The sequence below is a fragment of the Haliaeetus albicilla genome, chromosome Z (assembly GCF_947461875.1).
Source record: "Haliaeetus albicilla chromosome Z, bHalAlb1.1, whole genome shotgun sequence".
Classification (NCBI taxonomy): Eukaryota; Metazoa; Chordata; class Aves; order Accipitriformes; family Accipitridae; genus Haliaeetus; species Haliaeetus albicilla.
In genome coordinates this window covers 610,340-636,067 of record NC_091516.1, presented here as the reverse complement: position 1 = coordinate 636,067, position 25,728 = coordinate 610,340, and the positions used below count along the sequence as shown (strand labels likewise).

General features: G+C 41.1%; 2 protein-coding genes across 5 annotated transcripts in view; one reads left to right on the top strand and one right to left on the bottom strand.

Moving 5' to 3' along the window:
• Positions 1-11,627, top strand: part of NADK2 (NAD kinase 2, mitochondrial) — a 34,659-nt gene extending 23,032 nt beyond the window's left edge. The window contains exons 7-12 of one of the 3 annotated variants that reach the window (XM_069776872.1): positions 572-650; positions 3,064-3,159; positions 5,343-5,398; positions 5,482-5,535; positions 5,992-6,115; positions 8,797-11,627. In XM_069776872.1, coding sequence (XP_069632973.1) covers positions 572-650; positions 3,064-3,159; positions 5,343-5,398; positions 5,482-5,535; positions 5,992-6,115; positions 8,797-8,935 — 548 coding nt within the window. In that variant the 3' untranslated portion in view covers positions 8,936-11,627. Of the gene's footprint in view, positions 1-571; positions 655-2,992; positions 3,160-5,342; positions 5,399-5,481; positions 5,536-5,991; positions 6,116-8,796 lie in introns of all 3 variants that reach the window. The other 2 variants (XM_069776871.1, XM_069776873.1) reach the window with 2 other exon arrangements.
• An 829-nt stretch (positions 11,628-12,456) lies between these two features.
• On the bottom strand, positions 12,457-25,666 carry SKP2 (S-phase kinase associated protein 2). 2 transcript variants are annotated; one of them, XM_069776874.1, is made up of 10 exons: positions 25,516-25,666; positions 24,474-24,736; positions 22,170-22,281; positions 21,742-21,885; positions 21,041-21,175; positions 19,590-19,688; positions 17,937-18,064; positions 16,244-16,295; positions 15,427-15,534; positions 12,457-14,236 (listed from the first exon to the last, which is right to left on the bottom strand). In XM_069776874.1, exons 1-10 carry the CDS (start codon positions 25,647-25,649, stop codon positions 14,023-14,025), a joined length of 1,389 nt encoding a protein of 462 aa, XP_069632975.1. In that variant the 5' UTR covers positions 25,650-25,666; the 3' UTR covers positions 12,457-14,022. The 2 variants fall into 2 exon arrangements, with proteins under 2 accessions (XP_069632975.1, XP_069632976.1); XM_069776875.1 differs by lacking the exons at positions 24,474-24,736; positions 25,516-25,666 and adding an exon at positions 24,326-24,467.
• Positions 25,667-25,728: the final 62 nt, after the last annotated feature.

The following is a 25,728-nucleotide window of genomic DNA, read 5'->3' as shown; positions in this document are numbered from 1 at the left end:
AAATGAAAAATTAGAAGTGAGAATCTCTCCCTCAGTAATTCTTCCGTCATCAGACACCTTTGACTGTTTTCTTTATGATGGATTGAGGATGCATGATTCTATCCTTAACCTGTGTCTAGCACTGCATTTCCTCACTGAGCCATCCTTAGTCAACAGGAACAATTTGTTAATCCCCCTTCATTACCCTGTGGTATAAAGTCTAATTCTTTGAACTTGATCAGAAATGTCTGTTAAGTCACTGTCAGTGAATTTAACTAGGGTGGAAGAGTGACTGACAGAAGAGAAGACTTCAATCTGCCTGGTTGCCCGTGAGTTTTCAGGGAAAGCAATGTCTGAACGTAAGTGTCATTGCCTTATTGACCTTGGTTCAAATATTTGTAGTCTCCAGTAAAGAACAGTGACTGGCTACAGACTGAATCAGTGAAAAATTGAGTCCTTGAAGAAAAGGGAGCACTAGGTCTAGAATACAAACCCAGGCAGCAGAGTGTGTCCTTCAACGAGTTGTGGATTGTTTTTGAAAATTTGGGATTTAGAACCATTATTCAAAACTTGTTATATTCAATATCTGCAGGATCTGACATTTCTGGTCCACATCTTTTACCAGTGAGAGCACTCAATGAAGTCTTCATTGGGGAATCTCTTTCATCCAGGTATGTTTAATTATTTGTTGTTGCAGCAAGGCACAATTGACTTCATTTCTTTTTATGACATTGCAATGGACAATCAGTGATGGGATGTCTTTGCTGTCAGTTTTAGTTCTAGTGCATGATTATATAACACTGATTGTATTGTTGCTGATTACAAAGTGTATTTTCAGAGATGTAAGTGTAGTGATGTTAATTTCTGGTTTTCCACCTTCCTGTCTGGCCATTCTTTCATCTTTCATTATTCCTGGCGGTTTTCTTTCCTCTTCATTGTTTTTGTCTTTTCGTGGTTAGTTCTTATGTAACCAAATGCCTTCAGTTCCTAACGTTATAGCGGATTGCAGATTTAAATGTCTGTCATTAAACTTCCTCCTCTCTTGCATCTCTTCTGAAGTATCTTTTCATAAGCTTTTAGCATGAGCAAGCAGAAATAGCTTTTAGCATGACCAAGTACTTGTTTCCCTGCGTCTCTGTCATTAGATGCAAAGGTATCAGCCTGCCTTTAGCAGAAGCTTTGTTATTGTGGGAAAACACTTATCTCCTTGTTTTAAGAAATGAGTTTGTATCAAATCCTGGTACTGCATTATCCAGGATACACTTAACTGGCCTTTCTGTCCTGAAGATCAATGCATTTCTGCCAGCCAAACAGTAACAAGAAGGATGTGGGGAATGTGACTGGGGCTGTGGGAAAGGAGTTAAAACCTGATCCTTGGTCAGGATTTGGCCAAACTTTTACTTGTATTTTATATCCCTTTTCCCTTTATTCTGTATTTTTTTTTTTTTTTTTTTTTTAAACTTTAGAGTGTAACATCTTCTTGTGTTTGTACAGTGCCTGGGACACTGTGGTTGCTGCTGGAAACAGTATAAATGTTCCATGAGTGCTTTATCTTCCATCTGGACTGCAGCCTCAGACTGGCAGAAGGAATTAGTCTCAAAGAGATAAAAATTTTGCTCTCTACTAAATCAAACCTAATTTTTTCAAGATTCTAAAAAGTTTCTTTAACATACAGTGATAGAGGAACACAAAGCTGCTTTCCAACACTTTATAATAGCTCTCTACTTCTGAGTGTCACAAATACAGTGTGATCTTTGGTTCCAGTATATTTGAGAAGCATTGAGGAACACAATGCCTGTAGGAACAAATCTCTAGTAATAAATATTGTGTTAATAGGACCTTACACTTGAAGACTTAAATAATGATGTCACACAGATGAATCTTCTGTAAGGTTCAAATACACAATTCTGCTGTATATTAACATAAAATGACTCTAAGTGCTTCTTCCAAGGTATTATTCTGCATGTCAGTTAAGAAAACAAGGAAGTTGAAGGAAAAAAACCCCACCTTTCATACCCAGCTTGCAAAAATTACTTAAACTGAATCAAGCTGTGCACCTGTGTTCTTAATTTGCTTGAAGTTCTTTCATCTTCCCATCTTCTCAAGAGTGAGTACACAAAATGCCCTCAGTTACTAAGAGTCTAAACTGTTTGACACCAAATACTCAAGAGGTATTTTCCTAGTTGATCCAGACTTAAACATTCATCACCTAAACCAGCTCAGCTGCTTTTACTAAGAAAGGTGAAACTCAGTCATGTTGAACACAGTGAATGTGGTGTTTTTCTAAGAGGGTATCTATTAGTCTGAAGACTCTGTCCTATACTGCTTGAATTAGGCACAATGAACATCAACAACTTTAGTTCATAAATATTCCCCTGGATGTTCTGAAGCTTACAGAGTGAGACTGTCCAGTCTCGCTAGGCCTAACATTAGGAATCCCCTGATATATGAATAATACCATGCAGAATGATGATTGTGCCCCAAGACTTACTACATTGGAGTTCTAGGAAGAATTTGCCCTGGAGAGAAAAGTAAGCCTGCTGACTGTTGTAAACTAAAACTGTTCATGAAGAATCACAGTGGATTTTTAATTACTGAAGTGATCAAGAATTCAGCTTGAAGCCATGCTATTACTTACTGACGTTGGAGTGCCTTACCTCTTAGTATTCCCTGATGTAATTTTATGAGACCCAATTACAGCATAAACACAGTTTTTCGGTAGTTCAACAATTATGCAAGTAAGGTAATGTATTTGTAGTTTCATTTTTAAGTCCAGCAAACCCTGCCTGTATACAAAGCTATTCCCAGGTGAATTGTGCATAATTTAATAAGAAAAGTGGCTGCAGAAAAACTGCCTAAAAGTTCATGCTGCAAATCTCTTTTGTCCTTTATAAAACCTGCTATGAAACAGTGAATCAAAAGCGGCTGCCAAATCGGAAACACTGTGCAAAGCCTGTGAAATTGTCATCCAGATTTGAAACTAGCCCCTCTAAATTTTTATGTGCCTGATAAGGCTGTGTGTTCTGTCTTATTCAGGGAGAACTTTAAGTCCTGCAAACCCAGTTTTAAATTCTCGCTTCATAGGGCCTCCTATTATGAGATATCAGTTGATGATGGTCCTTGGGAAAAACAGAAGAGTTCAGGGCTTAATGTGTGTACTGGAACAGGATCAAAAGCATGGTAAGTACATGTTCCTGCTTTGATATAAAATATCACTTCAGATAAGCTAGATAGACCTATTTTGCTTAAGCATCTTGTCCATACTGAGACTCTCTTGTGCCATGGGTAAGTCAATGCATGTCAGTTATGTCCAAATACTCTCGCTGTCGGTATGGTTCAAAGCTCTCTCAGGTGTGTGAGAAGAGCAGAGCACCCCTCACTTGTAGGTATGGAGAGAGGAGTTGAAAGGGTGAGGAGCTGAGGCGTTGAGACAGAAGTTTACCTTAGGTGTGATTTTGGTGATGCATGCTGCACATGGAGATGAATGGTTGGGGGTGGTGAGGGAACAAGATTCTGCTCGGACTTGCAGAGCGTATTGGGAGGATCTCTGAACTACTCTTGCGGGCTAAAATTAAAATGCTTACATGAAGTAGCTGAGAAAACTTATAAAAATCTAAGCTCTAAGAAGAATGGGAAAACATGTACTTGGAAACAGTGTTGTGTTCTCTGGCTCATCTACTGTCCATTCTCCTTCCAAGCCTCTTGCCTCTTTCAGACTTAATTGAAAGGGCACCAGTCTCTTTGCCAAAATATTCCCATTAAACAAAGATGGGCATATCTAAGCAGAGCTGTGCTAGCTTAATCAAAGGGGTAAATTATCTTAAATTCAGTTTAAACAAGCTGCAGTACTGCATGTAAGTCTAATCAATTTAGTTCTGAGATGTGAAAGATGTGTACAGTGAGAGCCTCTTTCATTTGGAAATCTGGCTATGCTTATAGTTTCAAGTTGTACAACAGGCCCAGGATTTACGTGGCAGGCTAAGATGAACTAAAACTGAAGCTTTTAATGAAATTCAGAAATGAATATTCATGCTGTAACCATGGTTACTGGGTTTTACTCTTCATTGTAATTCAGAATTTTGTATTCAGTCAGCATAACTTAGTCCTGGAGGCTGCCAAGGATGAAATTGGCAGACTGCTAGGGGAACTTTCCTAGTGTTCAGTACCTTGGGAATGTACAGTCTTAGTTCAAAGCTATTCTTACGCATTTCATTTGCTTATACACTCTGTACTGAGCAATCTCAGAACCAGGGACCGAACTCCAGGATTTCCCATCTCCATTGCTGTAATCAGTGTGTACTGCTGGACTTCTCTAAACTGAGGGCAAGCCTCAGTGGAGTGATCTTTCTTAGCCTGTGGTTTAGGGGCTTTCCTGGGATTTCAGACCTCCTGGGACTGAGAGGCATTTAAATGTTCAAGTGCCTCCTTCAGCTGCCAAAACTTGCATAAAAGGCTATCTATTTGAGAGAGAGAACAATTTCAAACTGCATCTCAGTTTCTTGCTAGCATCTGCTCAGGCTTGCAGGTGAGCAGTAAGTGTAAGACAAAGAGCCTTGGACAACCACCCTCAGCAGCTCTGTAGTCTGTTAGATGTACAGCGGATGTCTGTTGCAGTCTGAGGTGTTTTACTGCCATGGCAGAAGTGCCGGACTGAGGATTTTAAAGCTGTATTGAGACCTGGGCAACTGAGATGTTCGTGGTACTGCTGCACAGAAACTGTGATTAGTACCTAATGCCTTTTGAGCCTGGGCACAGGAGGGAGACTTTTTTTGGAGTTTAGACTTGGTTCACACTGAGGCTTTATGCTGACTTCTTGTGCATCCAAGTGTGGCAAATGCAAAAGTGTCTGATCTGACTGTTTCTTTTCTATATACACCGATTCTTGTGAGATTCAAGCCCACACCTTAGGGTACAGACAAAGTGGCATAATATTTGTAAAAAAGTGTCGGGTCCCATCAATGAGAACTAACAGAAGGAGTTAATTAGCAAGAGGTGTCTAGAAGGCATAAGAACACAATCTGTAGAAATGTCATGCTTCAGTTTTTTTAATGCAGGCTTAAATCAGCAGTTATTGGTGTTTTAAGGCAGGAGGATTATTGATAAGGAGACTACATGCTCTTCTTTCCTGAAGACTTCACTTAATGGATTATTAAGGTTTGCAAAGCCACAGGTAGATGTCAAACCAAGAGTTAATTTAAGGCATTATTTTGAAGAAACTGATGTCATGTCACACTTAATAGCATTCTTTATTTTTTTTCTTCCTGATGTTAAACATAGTTCTTCATCTGTATGCAAGATTTTTTGTTTTGTTTTGCTACCAACTTGTATTGATTAGCAAATGAGACTTCTACTTCTCTGTCTAGGTCCTATAATATTAACAAGGTAGCACATCAAGCTGTTGAAGAGATCCTTAAGATCGGTGAGTGAACAGTGTGGCATTACTGGCCAAGTTTATAGAAAGATACACCTATCTAATTGGGGCTCTTTCTCTTGGCTCAACAGCTAAAAAGCATGGAAGTTTGACTATGCCATTGAACACGGAACTAGTACAAAAAGGTTAGTGAAAAAAGCAAGATTTCTTTAAGGTATCTTAACTTTGACAGTTCATTTTGTTTGTACTCATACTCAGCACTGCTTTTGGTATTTTAGCACTCTTGCAATATTAGTCTTTCTTACAAACATTATTTAGGCACTTTTGGTGAAAAATGTCTGACCTGATATGAAGGTACTTACTTAGACTTTAGTATGTATAGATCTACAGGAGAGTTTCAGTTCTAAGATTGGATGACACTTAATCACCTGAAGAGAGCTGTTGAGTATTCGTCATGCAATAGAACTGAAGGGAATCTTCTGTAAAATTTTTTTTTTTTTTGCAGGTGAAGGCTATTAAACATCTGGGAAGACTCAATATTCCCTCTTGGTAGGGAAGCTGCTCTTTCCTGGAGGCATGCGTGTTTCTGAGAATAACTAATTTTCTCTGGAAAAACTAATGGCTGATTTCTCTATTTACAGTAACAAATGATTACAATGAGTCCCTGCTCTACAGTCCAGAAGAACCAAAGATGTTTTTCAGTATTCGAGAACCTATTGTAAACAGAGTTTTCTCAAGTAGCAGGCAGCGTGGCTTCTCTTCAAAGTAAGTGTTGGCTGTAGCAGTCACTGAAGAGTTATTTAATTCTGTGTATTTGTCAAAGTAATAGTAATCCAGGAGTTTCCCTTGAAGTGTTTCAACATCCAGTTTGTGTTTTGAGGGGCTCAAGTATTATTCTCGTAACAACAGGAAGAAAAAGTTTCCAAGTTGTGTTATGCCTTTTAAATGTTTGATCCATGCATAATCTTACAGAATAAAAGAATCTCACTGTGCCCAGTTTTGGGTGTGTGCCATTTCCCTCAGTATGAGACACAGGCATTGACAAACTGGAGTGAATTCAGGAAAGGGCCACTGAGATGATTAGGGGGCCAAAAAACATGGTGTATAAAGGAGAGGCTCAAATGGTGCTTTTGTTTAGCCTGGAGGAGACAAGACTAAGCAGGGTGGATCCAGTTAACTCAGGAGACTGAGTTAAAGTCTTTTCAGAGCAGAGGCAACAGCCATGATGTTTATAGGATGTAAGATTCTGATGAAAAAAGGGAATTTTTTTTCACAACAGAAATGGTCAGGCAGTGGAACAGGTTGCCCAGAGACTGCTATCACTGTCCTTGGAGGTACTCAAAACTTGTCTGGGCAAGGCCCTAAGCAACCTAATCTGTCTTTGAAGTAAGGCCTGCTTTGAGTGGAAGGTTGGACTAGGTGCCCTTCCAAACTAAATTATTTGGTAATTCAGTCATTTTTACTTAGGGCACTCGCTCCAGGGGAGGTTTAGATTAGGTATTAGGAAAAATTTCTTCACCGAAAGGGTTGTCAGGCATTGGAACAGGCTGCCCAGGGAAGTGGTTGAGTCACCATCCCTGGAGGTATTTAAAAGATGTGTAGACATGGTGCTTAGTGGCGTGGTTTAGTGGTGGACTTGGCAGTGTTAGGTTAGCGGTTGGACTTGATGATCTTAAAGGTCTTTTGCAACCTCAATGATTCTACGATTTTGTGATTTTTCTGGAGCTTGCCACAATTAAATATAAACACATGCTACTGTTAGTTATATGTTCAGAATAGCTATGCTGAGAACAATACAGTATCTCAGTATTAATTAAATGTTAATTCAACCTTTTATATCAAAACAAATGTCTAAAGGAGCTCTGACTCAAAGGAGACCCAAGTTCTGCTCCTTTTGAGTCACATCAGTGTTACAACATTTTATGACCTAGTAATAAAGGACATCTCTGGCTACTGGGACTAAATATTACATATTTGATGCCCACTGTGGATGTGTCATGTCTTTAAATGTTTACTGCTTCATAGTCATTTGAATGTGGGAGTTCTTGAGTAAATCTTAAGAGATAGTAATGAGGAGAGGTTAAAATAGGACCAAATAACTGCATTTTCATCGATGGATTCTACAGGACTAAGTCTTGTCTTATTTGGAGTCCTCAGCATGAGATATACTATAAAAACTATACTGGAACTACAAACATCTGCATACTTATGAGGGATATCTGCCCATTTTTCCTCTTTTAGGTAGAATTTGCTGCCTGTCACAGTTGATCTTTAGCTCTTGATACTAGACACCTCCCCATTGCTGTTCTGTATCTGACATAGTAGCTACCCAGAATGAAATGGAGGAGTAGAACATGCCTCCACATTCTTCTGCAGTGTCCAGACTTGGCTGTGTTTCAGTCATGCACAGGCCAACTAAGCTTTGACACTGGGCTGTGCTTCCAAGCTTTTCATATTTGTGAAAGATGTGTCTTCCTGAAAATGTAAGTCACTAGATAATTGTTGATTAAATTTTGGAGATCAAAATATTGTCTAGATCAAGCCTAAGTCAGAAGCAATCAAGCATATCCATATGAGACTGCAGTCTTGCAGCTGCTTTGGCGTAACTATTGGTTCCCATCTAGCAATATGAAAAAAGTTTGAAGAACTATTTAATAGTGTTCTCACTTTCTACATATGTGAAAGGACGAATTCAAATGGTTGAGTCAATTTTCCTTTTAAAGGTAAGCGAAGAGAAAGATGGTTAGTAGCTCTATTCTGTCTTGTCCAGCTCTAGAAGACCCACCTTAAATTTTATAAGCTTAAATTTATATTTATTAGCTTAAAGATATAGTAGTCAAACTCTAATATTGACAGTAATATGCTGCAATATCCATTTGTGATGTTGCCTGACAAGCATTCTGATCTTCAACTTTGTTTGAAATGACATTCCCTTCTCTCTGTGAATGACTCATGTAACAAAATAGAATGTATTAATATCTAAATTATTTGAATCTTAAGCATTAATAGTTGAAACTGCATGTTCTACTTAACATGAAGACCATACATTAGAATTATAAGTTAATTGAAAATGTTTCTGTGAAAGATTAAGTAAATCACTATTAAATGGGATCATCAGTAGCTTTCTTTGAAAAATACACCTAAACTGCAGCTTTTGGTATCAAGTGTTATGTTATAGGCCGTTCTCAGACTCTTGGAACAATAGTGTCCAATTTGAACAAGTCCTTAAGTCTTCTCTGGACTCACTGCTAAGTCTATACAAAGTACTGATAGGTTGGGGGATTCTAGTGCTTAGTAGTACACTAAATTCTTCTCTAAGAAGAAACATTAAGCATTTACTGACTCACACAAAGGAGTGTCCAAGAACCAGTCTTACTGTTCAGATAAATGAAATACTTAACTTTTTTAAGCTATTTAATGAAAACTTATTTTTTGGGTTTTTGCAGAGTCTGTGTCCGTTCCCGTTGTTGGGATGCATGTATGGTTGTGGATGGAGGAACATCTTTTGAGTTCAATGATGGGGCGATAGCTTCAATAATGATCGATACAGAGGATGCACTGTGCACTGTTCTGCTGGAAGAATGAAGGACCCTAGCATCTTCTGCTGAAACAATTCTGGATCCAGAGAGGGAACTCCTGGAGATAGACAGCACATCACAATGCTGCATTATGTTGGAAGTTGGCCTTTTTGTATGCAAAAGCATTCGGAAGAAGCTTGAGATGCTTTTCATTCCTTTGGGTTGGGGAAACCTTAGCCTGATATTTAAGCTCTTTTTGTGTCTGCTGTAAAAGAAATGTATCTGAAGTCTTACCTCTAACTTCAGTGAAAATTGACATTTTAACCTGTAAGGCAAGCATGGAAGAACAGGTGTTAAGTCAGTAGCATTAAATATTCAGATGTACAGTTTTTTTAGTAACAGTCTGGGACTGATGAAACTAAACACCTTCATACATACACTTTTGTAGAAAAGTTGACTGTCAATCTAGCAATTTGATGAAAGGATATATAGATTTTCATAAATCCTGATGTTGACGTAATAGAAATGGAAATACAAACCTTTTGTATGCTTTTCAAAAATTTTACAACTTTGTAGTTTCATACAACTTGTGACAATTTTTTTTTTTTCTCTTCCAGTATTTTTTCTACTTTGTAGATTTACATCAGAAGTAAAAGTCTGGTTTAATCACATCTTGAATGAGGTAGCTCTTACCTTTTCTCTTTGGCTAGAGAGGGACTTGAAACCCAAGGGTTTTCTTGAGCCCTTTAATTGGACTATACAACCTATAGAAAACATGCTGAAGTATGATATACTTCTTCACTGGATGGATTAGCTGGCTAGCAGGTGTTCAGTCGCAGTAGTGCACGTAGGTGGCTATCATTAAGAAAGGTATTTGCCCTTATTAAGTTGAATGGTTTGGAATTTTATGTTCTGAATTTCTTTATAATTGAAGAAGAATGAGATGTGCTGGGTGCTAGTACTTAGAGCACAAGTTAATACCTCTATCTCTCGCAATTTTCCAAGTATGTGTTTTTAACTTCCCCAGCAATCTTGAAGTCCTATGCTGAATTCTACTGATATTTAATTGGCAACAAATTAATTTTAATTTTACATGCCTCTGATCATGTGTTCAGTAAGCAAGTCAATAATAGGAAAAAAGCTCTGATTATAGAAGAGGAAGTTACTTTTTAGATAATGTTTTAGATAAACTGTGAACTATGACTGCCCTTGAAAGTCTCTGCTGATAATTGCATAGATGGGAGGGCAGAATTTGGCAAAATGAAGATTGCTACAACAGGAACTTTTCTGCTACATGACTTGAAACAAATGGGTTTTGTCCTGTCTACTACAGATCTATTTCCAAAAGTGAGTTTTCTTCAAACTACTTTTGAATGAAGAGACTTCTGAAACAGATGTTCTCAGGTCTAATGGAAATGTTCTCCAGTGTGGCCAATCAGTGTATTTATTGCCAACCGCAGAATGTAAACTGATCTTTATAGGTGGAGGAAGTGGATAAAGGATTTTTTCCTTCTACTACTTAAGTGTTTGTATTCACTCTAAACCAGAATTTAGAAGAAATTTATTTGACCAGACCGTTCAGTTCTAGGAAAATGTGATACTGATGGAGCTTTTTGAATAAGCTAGCACTGTTTGTGTAGATTTCACCTTTTAAGTGTGCTGCAGATTGAGTTATTTACACTATCTGCTTGAGTTATCATGATTATAGACCAGGAGGGGAAAATGAAAGTAGCCAAATACTCTTTCAAAACTTGTTAAGTTCAGGAACTATCAGAATAAAGCTCTTAATGTCTAAAATAATCTGCAAAAGTGGTCTAAAGGTAAGGATGCAAAAGACTAATCTTTCTTGAGAAAGTTGGCCGCAGAGAGACTAGGGTGTTTTAGTTATTCCTAATCCATATGTAACCAGCTAAGGATGGTTTGTGTGCCTCTGTCTAGTACACTAGTCAATATGCTGTTAAGATTCAAAAAAACCCAAACAACCCACCAACACCATTAACACTAATTTATGACTTCCTAGGACTTTGCTACTGTATTAGATGAGAGGTTTAGGTATTGAAAGGGTCCTTGAATACCTGCATAGACAAATTTACAGCAGAAGCCCTGTCCCTGACTTACTTAGAGACATTTGTGTGCTGCAATGTTTTAATGGAGACTGATTAGTCTGATCAGGGTGCATACCTCTTAAAGATGCCTGTCATTCCTTATTATGAATGCTGAGACTAAAAGGCAATGTTTTCAGGCCCTGCAGACCCAAAGTACAATCTGGTTTAGGGCTTATTAAGAGATTTCACAGTCAAATTCCTAACTTAGCAAACTAGAAACCTGACCTACTCATGAGTGGCCTCTACTGGTTTTGTCTATATTTAATTGCACTTCTATTGAAGCATTTACTGGTGAATGCTTGATTTAAATAACTAGGATGAATCAGAGATCTATAATAGATAAACAGTAAGCAAAGAATTATAGAATCCTTTTTAAGGATCCTTTATCACAAAGGATTGCCATACAGACAACTTACCTGGTAGACAGTATTTTGTGACAGGACTGAGTATTGGTTTAACACTGATTTCATCTGCCTGGACTGGCAGTGAACTCTGCACCTCTTCCACCTGCTGAATCAAATCCATGGTCTTTTCACTGAGGCCAGTCCACACTGTGTTCTGCTAAACTACACCTGTCATTCTTTTTTTTTTTTTCTTTTTTTCCAAAGTGGTGTTTATACATTATGTAATAAAAATAAAAAAACTTAACAGATAGTTTCAGCTGTCCTGTGCCTTATTTCAACTTTCTAAATTGTTTCACGTGCTCAGCTTCTTCTCACTTACTGTGCAGTTTTTTTTAAATAATGGTTTCTAAGCCTTCATGCTTTAGGCAAAATGCAGAGACTTACCTATGTAGCTGGTTTTGGTATGGATTGCTTGGAGCTACCAAGTAACTTTTTTTACTTAGGAAGAGGTCAGTGGTGCGTCCAGTACAGCTGCCATCATAACCAACAGACAGAAACGTTTGACCTCTTCCAACACTGAACCTGGTACTTAAACCAAGTTCGGGACTATAACTTCTAGCTAAAGCCATGCTACTGTCTCAATTCTGTACAGGGTTTTAAAGCACAGTCTATTAAATGCTAAATGTATTGGTGATAACACCCTGTCCACTAAACCACCATTATTCAGACATTGCTTGGACAAATGTCATTTTTTCACCCATAACACAAAGCTGGTGGCAGGTCAGGGAAAGTGTTGTCCCATCCATCAGTCATTTTGTACAATATAGCAATTCCTTAGATCTTTACTAAATGCAAGAGAAGTTGTATGGAGTTATATTTTGCATAGGAAGAAGCAGCATTTACAGTAGTGCTGTGCTGCAAAGACTTACTTTTTTTCTTCAGGTAATTTAAGGCATAAACCTAAGGCTGCAAACTGCAAAGCAGTAGAATATCCAGTATCCTCCAACCTCCCATCACTTCTCCACTCCAACTTTCACAAGGTATGTTGCCCATTAACTCTTTGAAGGGGCACAAGCCCATTAGTGACTCAAGTGTTACTTACACTTGGTTAAATTTAATAAAAGACAATATACAACAGATTAACAAGACAATGCTGTATTTATTATACTATAGAAACTCAAGTTAAATATCAAATTGTAGTACTCCTACAATCTTTCCACAGTATTTAATCTGTTCTGTACTACCAGGTACTTATTCCTGAACTCTTCTTCAGATTGAGATGGGGAACACAGTACCTATACAACAGCCCTACAGCAATGCTGTAGGCTAACCTCAAACATCCATGGGTAACCACCTGCTTGCTCACTGCATTCATGGGAACAACAGCAGCATATTCATGCCCTACACAGGGTGCAAGTTCTACCCCTAGTACTTCTCAACTAACTTATACCTGCAGCAGCTTTCCAGGCTTATGCATGAGGACCCTGATGATAAAGCTAGATCAAAGTTTTACTTAAAGTCACTACTTGTCCCTATCCTTAGTTTGGTTTTGGTTTTGACAGTGACTCAGCTTTTCATATATCTTTAAAAAAACCAACACTAGACAGTAGTGGTTAGTGTTACAGGTACAAGAAGTGAAATGATACTACAAACATAAGCTGTTATAAAGGAGAAACTGATGTATTTAAACTGCACCAAAGCATCTCATCTATCAGCACTTTTATGCTGCAGTCACAGGTTTTGGTTTTGGTCTGAGAACTAGAACCATTTGCACCCTCCTCCTGTAAGATTTCTGTCAATTTATCAGTTGCAGTTGAAATATCTTCTCTTTAAAGGAAGTAAGAGAACATTTTAAAGAAGTTTTATCTGAGATCAACCTCACAGAAGCTACATTAAGGTTCTGTAATACTTGGAAAACTTCACACCACAATATGAAGCAACGATAACCAGCATCTACTTTTACAGATTCTGAATGGGCTTTTCAGACTATATTTGGCTAACAATGAAGAATGCTAAAACCAAGATGCTACCTTTGTGGCCTACTAAAGAGCAACTTAACTGTAGCTGCTTTATACTGCTTAAACAGTACTGAGGTGTCCTTTAGCTGCTTTTGTGTAGACATCTCTTCCCCTATCCACTGTTTTCAGGTTTGATGAATTCAGACTCGGTTCTCTGTCGCTCTCACAAACAATGGGTAGCTTCTCATCTTGCTATACATCTTGTTTGATTAAGGATTTGAATAGGTTTAATTTGCAAACTCAGACAAAGACAATTCCTTAATACGCCTTATTAAGATACCTAGCACCTCTACAAGCCATCTCAGGAGTTGTAGAGCTGGAAGAGCTAACCAAAAGCACTTTTATAACACCTTAGAGCAACAAAAGCTCCATCAGAACCTGCAACAGGTGCTAGAGGCTGATACTGTTTAATTACAATGATAGTATTTAAAAAAAAGCCAAACTCCTCTGTTAAAAAAAAAAAAAAAGAGGACTTAAAAATTCTACAATTGCTCACAGGTCATGAGATTTCTAAAAGCTTTAAGTGAAAAACTGTAAAAATATTTATGAAACTACATTAAGGCGTAAGACCAAGTTAGAATGCTTTTTACAATAACAGTACTATGATTAAAGGCGCTCCAGCACTCTGCTGCTTAAGGAGCTTCACTACACACAGTGTGTCCATCGCATCCAGTGCATTGTAAATGATCATAAGCCATTAGGATTTCTCAGTGTCAATCTGCATTTGATGCCCCAAATCTCATGGTTCTTTTTACTGCCAACAGTTGGCCTTGCGATACTTGTAAAGTGTGAACAATTGATCTTCATGTTAGGAAGCGTTTCCCTGAGGAGCTGTAGGGAACGATGAGTCACTATTCCAAATACCTGAAGAGTCTTTAATGTTGGAATTTCACCAAGTTCTCTAGAAAGAGCAAAATAAGAAATTAATCATGAACCTGAAAGCTTTTCTTTGCAGTCTGTACCCAAATTAGATAACTGCATTTCTACTAATTTTTTAGAAGTAAAGTAACTACTTAAACTAAATTCCACTTCCTACTTTTTAAAAGCACATATTTAATTGAAATGAGTTCTCTGTACTGGTAATTCAGGAAACTGTCTGAATAAATTGCTTCTTGCTATTCTCTCACACACAGAGTGAAAACAAACTGGTTCCTCCCCTTTTATTTCCCTGGACTTAAGTATTTAGAACAAGTGGAAGGAATTGCCCCAGATGAAATTTCAGGATGTGGCCCAGAGGACACAAGCCCCTAGGTACTATCAGTCTCCAATTTGTTATGACATTTTGGTGAGTAGCCAGCCCTGGCTTCTTGATTGCTTCACTTTTGCCCAGTCATGATGTGAACTGTCTGTCCATAAGCAAGTATTAGGCAAAATCCAAAGGCAGAGACACACAAGCTATCATCATGACAGCACACACTGCTACAAAAAAGATTCTTCAGATTCCCATTTTGATAGTCTTATTCCTCTCACAACCTTTTTCTTACTGTTGATCATTTCCTTAGGACTGACATCCTTCCCGAGGGGATTAAGATGGATAGCTGCTATACTAATAAAAAGCAGAATAACCCCACATACAAGTAACTCTAAGCTGTGTTTCAGTGGCAACCAATAATTGATACACATGCACACAAAAGCAAAGGAATATAAACAGATTAGCTAGTCAGCAAGTACTGTCAACTCCGTTAACTTTTCCAAAGGACTATACCTTCCTTGCTGCATAACTGAAAGCCTAATATTGACACCAATACTTGTCACTGGCAGAACTGGAACCTCCAGCTGTACCTCACAGTAATGAGTATGAGTAGTACAATGCCATTAAGGGACAACACTATGCATGCACTGTGCAGCAAGTTCCATGAGTGCAGACTGACATCTTGGAAAGATTATCTCGGATACCTTTGGTTCCAGTCTGGATTCTCAAAGGTACATGCTCTAGCAGTCAGGTTATTTTATCTCAGTTCTTTATTCCCAATTCCTTATATCACTAAGTTTTCAAAACAGTACTTGCAATACTAAACCTAAAATAAAGCAAGTTAAATTAACTTATTCTCTGTACAAATATCAAACCAAAGCCATTTAGAGATTACTTACACTAAGGCAGCAGGTGATATCTGATAACATCGGCTAAGACACAGATGTTGTAGAAAGATGAGTCGATGAAAATACTGGAAGCACTCAGGCTTTAACATCACACTGTCACTGTACATGACAGCACATGAAATAGAGGTTTAAGGATAAAGCAGCAGTAAATTTAGTATTTCCAAAATTCAGGCTGAGAAATTTAATGAGTATCAACTTTTTCTACCACTGAAGTATTTTTTTTTCTCAGTATGGAAGTAACCCATTTTTAGTGTGTTTGTGTTGTAAGGGAGGGATTTTGATTTTCACTGAAGAGCAAGTGAAGCAGAAGCTTCTCTGCAGGCAGATATTCTGCAGCAGAACTCATGCCATGAAAAGGCATTTACTTTACACATCGAGATTTCAAAATATTTTAATTGACTAGGTCAAAGCCAAAATACACTTTTTTTTTTTTACAGTTCTATGGCCAAGTAACAAATTTTTATCAGAGCTGAACTAAACCCTGTCTAGGATGCTAGGCTCATAAACTGTATGCATCTCAATGCTTCCTTCCACTCCGCATATTGACTACGATCACTTGTTAGTTAACAAATCCTGTACATCTGTAACATTTATGCTGAGGTGACAAAGAAATCTTCAAGTTAGTTACCTGCTCCGGATTAGGTCATGCTAGATAGCAAATCTTATGTAGGTTTAGCATAGAAAGTATTTTCTGGTTGTGCAGTCCTACACAATCATGCATTATTGCTGTATAATTACTGCACTGCAATAGAATTGGCAATCCCCTGAACCATAAAGATTTAAGGGCTAGCTGCACAGGTATTCTTACCTCAGATCTAAATGGATGAGAAAAGGACATCTTTCCACCAGTGTTTTAATGTCTGAAAAGAGGTCACACAGAGTCAGTCCATCTTTCAGTAACAAAATGAACGTGTTTATACAGCCTACTCACTTCTGTACATGTTCATTTGTATCTTCTCTACTGGAACCCCACAACTGAAACACAACTTTTTGTTAAAAAGATACACACTTGAGACATACAGCATATAGTTTGTCTATCAAGATACCTTACAGGGACTTTTTTTAATCCTCGGCAAAAGAGATTCGTTTAGTCCAAAGAAGTGTCCCTAAAAGTCAATTGCACCAGCAACTTAGCAAGTGAATAATTCAAATGATATTGCTGTAGGAATCTACTGAGACACAGTAATAGTGAGATGCCTGAAATTCTGACATGTAGTGAAAAAAAAAATCAGAAGCTTTCCACACATCAAATACCCTTTCAGAGCATCAAGTTCTTTAGGCTTCTCCATTTTTACCCACAGAAGGTTCCTTCCTCATGACAAAGGTATGGTTCTCCTGAATTAGACTGTAAATTCTCGAGACCATCTTTTCATTGTCTGCAAATAGCATAGAATCACCTGTGGCTCAGATATCACCTAAAAGGCCACTATTATTAGCAAGGTGCTAATCAACATGCAAGAGGATTTTGGTATTTCAGAATTCACATGCAAAAAATAAAGAAAACAATTCCTAAATTATGATGATTAGTGAACTACTCAAATCTTATGCCTTATGAATTGCACAGAAACAGAGAAAAATTACTCGTAGTAAGTGTTTTGCAAACAGACGAGCTGCGCACTTTGTCTCTAATGGTCAGATCAACAGAAGGTTCAAATTCCTGATTTGAAGGAGATTATGTAGCATGTTTGTTTATGGGTTTTGGGCTGAGATAAAAAGATGACTAGTGTATTTCCCCACAAGGGAATGCATGCTGAGGTCTATGTGACATCTAAACAGAAAAAAAAGAGAGGTAACAGCCTGTGTGTCACCTACCAGCTTGTCATCATCACATTTGCTCACTGAGAAAATTAATTTCTCTTTACCACCAAAGCTGTTTCACCCTTTCTCTATGCTTTTGTCCATTTTTTTGTGCCCTCTCCCCAAATCTAGATTTCTCTGCATTTTCTGATAGCCTGCAACTTTACTGTAGTTTTCCTCCTAGAACTATTAGCAAGTAAATAGTTAATGTTGATTACTGAGATTATTTGCCTTCCAAATTAACTGGTATCTGTAGGACATCATGTCGGGCTGAAACTCAAGTAGTCACTATGACTGTTCTCTTTTGGAAGATGCCTTTAGCAGCAACAATAGCAGAAGCTTAAGAAGGGTCCAAGAACAGTACCTGGAAGGCTAATTCACAGTTCACGGTGGAATTATGGGATCCAGTGTATCCTGCTTCCAGGATTTACTTCAGAAGTAAGGGCTGTACCTTTCAACTGAAGATGAAATAAGCTTTCACCTGACTATTTTTAAAATCAGAAGACAAATCATCTCACCCCTCATGACTAAGCCAGAGACATGAGTAAGATTCTCTGACAGCAAGAACATCAAGCTATACAGAGCACAAAATCAGTGTTAGTGCATGATTTTTCTATACACACAGCAGATGCCAACCAGAAGAAAATATAAAGCCTGTTGCTTTATCCCATAGTGGGATAAAGGTTTGCCATGCTGATATTTACCTGGTATTTGTAGATTCTGTCTGTATCCACTTAAATTTAATTGGGTTACTTTTGAAGTAATATGATTGACTGCTGCTTTGACATGGGTGGCGGTGAAGTCACACCAGGACAAGTTCAGCTCCTCCAGCCTACACACAAATAAACAAAGAGCTGTTTGGAAGAATGACTGAAACAGTCTGAGTTCTGATATTACCTATTACAGTTGATACTTGTAAGACAAAAACTTGTAACACACCTACTTCCTGTATTCATGACTACAAATTTCGCTATGACAATAATTAAGCACCAGAGCAGATTGCCCAGCAAAGCTGTGGAATCTGTCTTTGAAAGTTTTCAAGATGCAACCAGAGAAAGTCCTCATCAACCTGGCCAGTGCTGACTTTAGACCCTGCTCTGGGCAAGGGGTTGAAGTGACTTCCCAAGGCCACTTCCAATTGGAACGATTCAATTGGAATCAACTTAGGAAGTGAAATGGTTCTTTCTGGGGACTGCCACAGGGACACACTGTCTTTTCATCGTGCTTCTGGGTTTGTGACCTGAATCTGTTGCTACTGAACAGATGTTCACATTGAGAGAAAAAAACACTATCCATTATTAGCATTGGTCAGATGATGAATTAATCCCAATAAGCAAAAAATACTTCATAGTTTTATGTAAGCATTGGCCACACTGTGACCTTAACTTTGTTTACATGCTTGATTACCTATAGCCTCTCACCATTCAGGGCTGGGACAAAGCGTTTAGTTTTGCGTGCAGGTGTTGTAGATGTAACCAGAGGACAAAGACAGTGAACAACACAACGACAGCATTTAGCTGGCAATCTCTATGTAAAATTAAAAAACAGTTAAATTGCCACTAGCATTCCTAGGATCAGGTTTGCCATCTGCTATTCACTGTGCAGACTGCCATTCTCTAAAGAGCTCATGATCCAAGTAATCAAAGCAAGCAACAGAAAGCATTATCTACCCATGAGAGGTAGAGAAAGATTAAGGCTGTCTGTCCAGAACTTGCAGTTTGATTAAAAGCATGCTTTTGCAGAAGCAAAGATTAAGCAGATTGCCCAGCATCTCACAGGAAGTCAGCAGAAAGATCAGGATATAAATCCCAGATTGACTGGGGCTCAGTTCAGTGACTTCCTGCCAGCAGATGGTTTAATCACTGGAGCTGTCAATCTGAACACAGTGCTTCATAAAGTAGAAGGTTACTGAAGGATTATTCTATCATGGATGGAAAGGCACAATGTTTTCTGCCATTCATGCTGTACTCTGATTGCAAAGGGAGCTCTGGGACTCCACTCTTCAGTTTCAAAACACACACTTCCACTGCTTTCATTAAGAAAATCAAATTTACATGATAATCAAAGAAATATAAATGGGGTTTACCTACCAACAAGACTTCCTTTAAGGATAATTAAGGAAATTCATGAAAAACTACTGAAGTACATCTTTGCTATCAAAGAAGAAATACACTGATGGAAAGAAACTGACTATTCAGCTAATAATCAACCATTAGGCATTTAGGAACAGAAACAGGCTCATAAAAAAAGGTATTAGGAGACAAGTACAATTGGGATGCCTACGGAAAAAAATAAAAAGGATCCTTTTTCTCAGGAATAGCTGTAAGCAGGAAGAGCAAAAACTATTTTTGTCTTACGTAGAACAGCTGTTCAACATCAGCTTCAAGGCTGCTGCAGAAAACCCTGAGCACCCACAGAGATTTAGTCGCATCAAACTGGGATTCTTAGCAATGCTCCTGTAGAGAAGAAAAAAGAAAAGTCTGATAAAATTTAAATGCTGGAACATTGCTTGTGTTGCTAGGGTGTGTGATTGTTTTTAAGAGCTAAGATCCCAGGCAGAGAACTATTCGTTAAACATGCAGCACTGCATCTTTAGTAAACTGACCAACCTAGGAGTCACTAAGGATCTCAGTTCTGTACTTGCTGCATCAAGGCACAACTTCCAAAGGGTTACTTGCCTATTTACCTGACCTTCCTGACAAGTCTGCGTATGTATGAACTGCTAAGTTTAAAAGGAAACATTTTCTTTTCAGCCTCTCCTGTTGTATGCCATTAAACACACACCATGGCGTATTACAGATGACTATACATCTACAAACGACAAAGCAATCATCCCATTTCTGAAGTCACCCCTCTGCAAGATGGAAGTTATTCCAGAACAAAACACATGTCCAAATAGCATCCCCCTGAATGCATCTGTTTGCAAGACTAGAGCAGACAAGCAGTTCGCAAAACCTGGAAAAACCCTTACACCCAGTATCTACAGTTGTACACAAGGCAATAAAATTAAATTATTGGTGCCTAATTAGTATCCAATTTTCAGATACATTTTATCTCGTATCAAAAGCTAAACTATATTGGTTTATTCATGCTCTGGTTTTTTTTTTCTTCCCTCTGGTGTGAGGAAGGCATCAGAAAGCTCAAAAGTAGAAAGCAGGACACCTGGAGTCTCTGCCATCTGACCTATTATTAGTCCTTGGCACCTCCACATCACCTGATGTGATTGAAGAGGAGGTGGAATGCACACCCGTTAGTGTCTTTCCAGTTTAACCAAACACCAGTTCACTTGTTTGACAGAATCCATAGTTTTCCAGACACTTATGAGTGAAGTTCAACAAAGAAGTGAGAAATAGTGCAGAAGCACAATGAGCATCTGGCAGGAGAGCTGTTGAGACCCCATAAAATAGAAAAGAACCTGTATGCCAAACACAGTTATACTGGGAGCACAGAAAGGGGAAAATAAAAGTAGCTTTGCTGTACGGCTTGGCTGCAGGAACAGACAATGGACACAAACTCTATAGAGATATGAGCGTTTCTCCAGGCTCACCCTACTCTGAAGAATGAAAAAAAAGCCACCAACAAACACTCTTCCAGAGGGGTGTTTCCTCCTCACCTCAACTCCCAGAGGATAAAGAGGGAACAGGCAGCTCATCTAGCCTGCCAGCTAGCTCTGTTATGTGCCTAAAACTGGCCATTTCAAAAGACTCCCACAAAGAACAACTCTCAGCTGCATTCTTTTGCTAGCCTACACAAAATGATAGCACCAAACAGAAGGTATTTACTGAATATTCCCAAACGTGTCACTCACTTGATGATGTCATCAGAAAGCACTAGTCCCTCCAAGCTGAGGTTCTGCAGCTTTTCACACCGGCAGAGAATACTCTGGAGATCTGCAGCAGACACCGTGCAGTTCGACAAATCCATATGTTGAACTCTGAGAGGTCTAAAAAAGGAGAAAGGCAGGTTACTAAAATTGCATTGAAACCTGCTCCACAAAATGCCCATACCATAAATATACCCCATACACTGAAACCGTGAAAAGCTTGCAGAAAATAATTATACTGTTGTATTCAGCTGCACACTGGACATTCTACTAAGCTCACTGGGCCTACCGCTAAGCTACCAGCCAAAACTGCAGAACTCTTATCTTCAAGGCATCATCCTTCAGGATTCATCATTGAAAGTCTATCCTGCTGGAGTTAAATTTTGAGCTTCCCATATTAAAAATGCTGGAGATGATGACAATTCTTGGTTCTACAGATATAAATTGCAATCGATGATGGTGCTTAATACTTCCAAGAATCCTATTAACTTGGTTTAAATAACTGAGAGGTGAATGCAGATCCTCTTATTTCAAGACATTGCCTAACCATTGATCAGCTCTTCCACACTCCAGAGACAGTACAAATGCTACTACCAGTGGAGACCTTAAAACAAAAAATACACAGAGAAACTGTGACTATTTGAGACATTGTTTCAGGATCCAGAACATGCAGAAAAAAACCTTACTTGCTTGTTTTAAACAACGGATTCCCAATACAAGATCTTGGGCAGCGGAATACAGTAACACCTGCAGGCAGCAACTGTCCAATCACTCCTGGCAGCAGACTTCTACCAGTCAGATCAAGACTCTGCCAGAGAGATTCATCAAACCTAAGGCACAGAATTTTACTTGTTAGTGAGTTAGAAAGGGTCAGAACTATGAGTACAACCACAGAAAGTTTTAAGTGTCATGAAAGACTGAGAGGAGGCAAAGCTATTTAGTAGAATTTACTAATGTTAAAATAATGTGAACCATCTTTTGATTATACATACATTTAACCCACATACAGCATAAATGGAATTATACATGAGTAAACAAGATAAGAACCAGATCATTTAACAGTCTATGGAAGCAAAGGTTTTCTTAGTACTAAATGATGAGAAGTAATACTTACGAAAGACAATGCCATCTCTTGCAAACCAGGGAAACTTTTAGCAAGTCATTTAGGGGCAAATATGCAAAGATTGCCAAAAGCAATTCATCTGGAAGTGTATCCCAAAAAACACCTTTAGGGAAAGAGCAAACGTGTTCTAGTTAAAGCTGGTTCATTTTTGCCTGCTGATCAGATGCCTTGTTTGGCTCGGTTGTTAAAAGCACCTCTACAGTCTCGCTCTAGGCTATATAGACATCAGCCCACTACTCATCCCCCTTTCAGCTCTTCCTTGTAGGAAGACATTATTACCACCTTTACCTAGGTATGACTGGCAAATCCAAAACTTTCCGTAACATTGTCCTGGTTTCAGCTGGCACAGAGTTAACTGTCTTCCTAAAAGCTGGTATAGTGCTATGTTTTGATTTCAGTGTGAGAAGAATGTTGGTAACACACTGATGTTTTCAGTTGTTGCTCGGTAGTGTTTAGACTGAAGTCAAGGACTTTTCAGCTTCTCATGCCCAGCCAGCGAGAAAGCTGGAGGGGCACAAGAAGTTGGGACAGGGGACAGCCAGGACACCTGACCCAAACTGGCCAAAGGGATATTCCATACCATGTAACATCATGTCCAGTATATAAACTGGGGGGAGTGGGGCTGGGGGGAATCGCCACTTGGGGACTAACTGGGCATCAGTCAGCAAGTGGTAAGCAATTGCATTGTGCATCACTGGTATATTCCAATCCTTTTATTATCATTATTATTGTCATTTTAGTAGTGTTATCATTATCATTGTTAGTTTCTTCTTTTCTGTTCTATTAAACTGTTCTTATTTCAACCCACGAGTTTTACTTTTTTTTCTGATTCTCTCCCCCATCCCACTGGGTGGGGGGGGGAGTGAGTGAGCAGCTGCGTGGTGCTTAGTTACTGGCTGGGGTTAAACCACAACAAACTTCACCTTAGTATACACACTAAAGCTATGGAAAAACAATTTCCCTGAAAAAATGACAATAATCTTTATTCACATGCTCATTTTGGAAACGAGCATCTCAGTTACTTCCTTTATATTCTGAGGCTTGTACGGTCCTTTCCCTCCCACCCCCCAGCTGAAACGCCCATCCTTCCTGTCCACGTTAGGCTCCCAGAAGGGAGTCCAAAGTGAGCTATGCTTTTGCATGGTGCATGGAGAAAAGCTGGTACTGCAAACTGCTCCTTAAAACATGCACGCTAACTACCACCCCCCAAGAACTGTCTCAAAGGATGTGGTGTGATCTCAACTTCTCACAAGTAGATACAGGGCTCCAGAAGGTGTTGCCATTCACATGGGAGATTTTGGCGTGGTGGTGCTCAACAGCTGCCTATAACTCAGTACTCTGTCTTATTTAAAAGCAGGGTGGTCTGAGGGCATTCCCACCTTTCATATGACAGCCTAGTAACCGGAGAGAGCCACTTCTTTATTTTGCATTCTGTAGTCGCTGCACACTGGAAATACATGCTGATACCAGGCAAAGGAACCCAGCATCCTGTAACCCTTTCTTCAAGTGCCCCAGGTCTTCGGGTTACAGCCCTGCTCTTTCCCTGCCAGTCCCTTTCTAGCCCAGGAGCCTGACACCCTTTGCTGCACCTTCCCTGTAGCTCTCTGGCAAAGTCCCTTGCATTGCTGGCAGCTCAGCTCCAACACGAGCGGAGATGTTGCCCCTCCGGCATACCTCAGCCAGCACTGTGAGAGATGTGAATCTAGATCCCTTTGGTCTCGAGGACCAAGTATCTTGCTGCTTAGCTGCTTAAGTTAAAAAAAAAAAAAAAAAAAAAAAAAAAAAATCAAGCCCCCCCGGGTTTCAAAATTATATTGGGAGCAGCAGTGCCAATAGCCCATATTCATCTGGCAGCCACAGCTGTATTTTGTGAGGAGCCTGGCCCCGCCTGGTATGTGGTGAAACACCTCCTGGAACGGGTCCGTCAGGCAGAGCAACGGATGCAGCTCAGGGCCCAGCTGGGCCAAGGTGGCCCCCGAGTCCCAAGCAGCAAGAGCAGACAGACAGAGGGACATGCAGCACAAACCCCCAGCACACAGACGGGGGCTGGCGGGGCTAGGCAGGAGCCAACCGTGGCTTACATGGGCCACAGTTCTGGAGCCAGACATGCCACCTCTGCTTAAAGGCTCACATGAAACAGGACTTACCAGCCCAAGCCTGAAAGCCACTAGATCTAGAAGTGATACTCTGCCGGGAAAGAGCAAAAAAGGCAAAGAATACAGTACTACAGACTTGTGATGCCCACTCTCCATCTCTGCTGAAGGGTGAACGAAACCTGGACCAGGGTGACGGTACCTGGCTCTGCCTCTTGAAGCAGCCGAGACCGGCGCACAATGACAAAGTCCTTTTCTTTCTCCTTCACCTTCAGCCGTTTCTGAGGAGGACAGGGCGACGACACCAGCAGGTCCTGGGGCGTGTTTTCATTGCCCAGCTTGTCCTTCTTGAGGACTGACACTCCCACGCTCGAGAGGAACTCCGAGGTCTTGCTGGCGTCCCAGTCCCAGGTGAAGCTGGTGGAAACGTTGCTGCTGGAGGACGGGATCTCCCGGAGGTGTTTTCTGCGAACCCGGCAAAACCCACAGGCTCTGAGGGTACCACCAGACCGGCGCCCGGCACGACGCGGGGGCTCCTCGCAGGGAAGCCCCCCCGCAGCCACGCGCAATCCGCATCCCCACGCGGGGCCCAGTCGCTGGAATTAAAACCGCGGGCGCTGGAAGCCCGCGCGCTCCGCCGGGCACACTCACGCCCACAACCCTGCGGGGGCGAAGCGCGCCCCGTTCGCGGGTGGAGGGGGGCCGGGACACCGGCGAACGAAGCCGGTCGGGGATCCCAGCGCGGCCGCGGAAGGGGCCGGCACCGGGCACCCGGCCGGCAGGGACCGGGCGGGACGGCCGCGGGGGGGGGGGGGGGGATGCGGCGCGGCGGGAGCCGCTCGCACCGGAGGGGCGCGGCGGGAGGGAGGGAGGCAGCGGCGCGCTTCCGCGCGTGGGGCCGCCCCGCCCGCCGGCCCTGCGCGGGCACCTCGTGGACCCACCCGCGCGCACACACCCCCCCTCGCCTCCCCCGTCCCCCCCCGTCCCCGAACAGCCGGGGGACCTCCAGAACCCACGCCTGCTTCCCCCGGGACCCGTGCCCGCTCCCGACTCCCCGGCGTTCCCACGCGCACCCCTCCACCCCCCGGGCGTGGGGGGACGACACGCGGGACCGCCGCGGCCGCCCCCCCGCGCGAGGGCTCACGCACAGCCCGGGCACCAAGCGCGCTCTTTCCCACCCCACCCCGCCCGGGGGGGACGGCGTTTGAGGCGGCCGGCGCTTTCCCCCCGCCCCCTCCCCGTACCTGTGCATGGCGGCGGGTGCATCGGTGGGAGCCCCACGCACCGCCGGGCCGCCGCGCGCGCCGCGCTTTCCGCCACTGCGCCGCCCCGCTGCGCGCGCGCGCGCGCGCGCGCGGGCGGGCGGGCGAGGGGGCATCCCCCCCCCCGCGCCGGCCGGAAGCCGGTGGGCGGCCGCCGCAAAGCCCGTCGGGAATTGTAGTTCGCCGTCCTCCTCC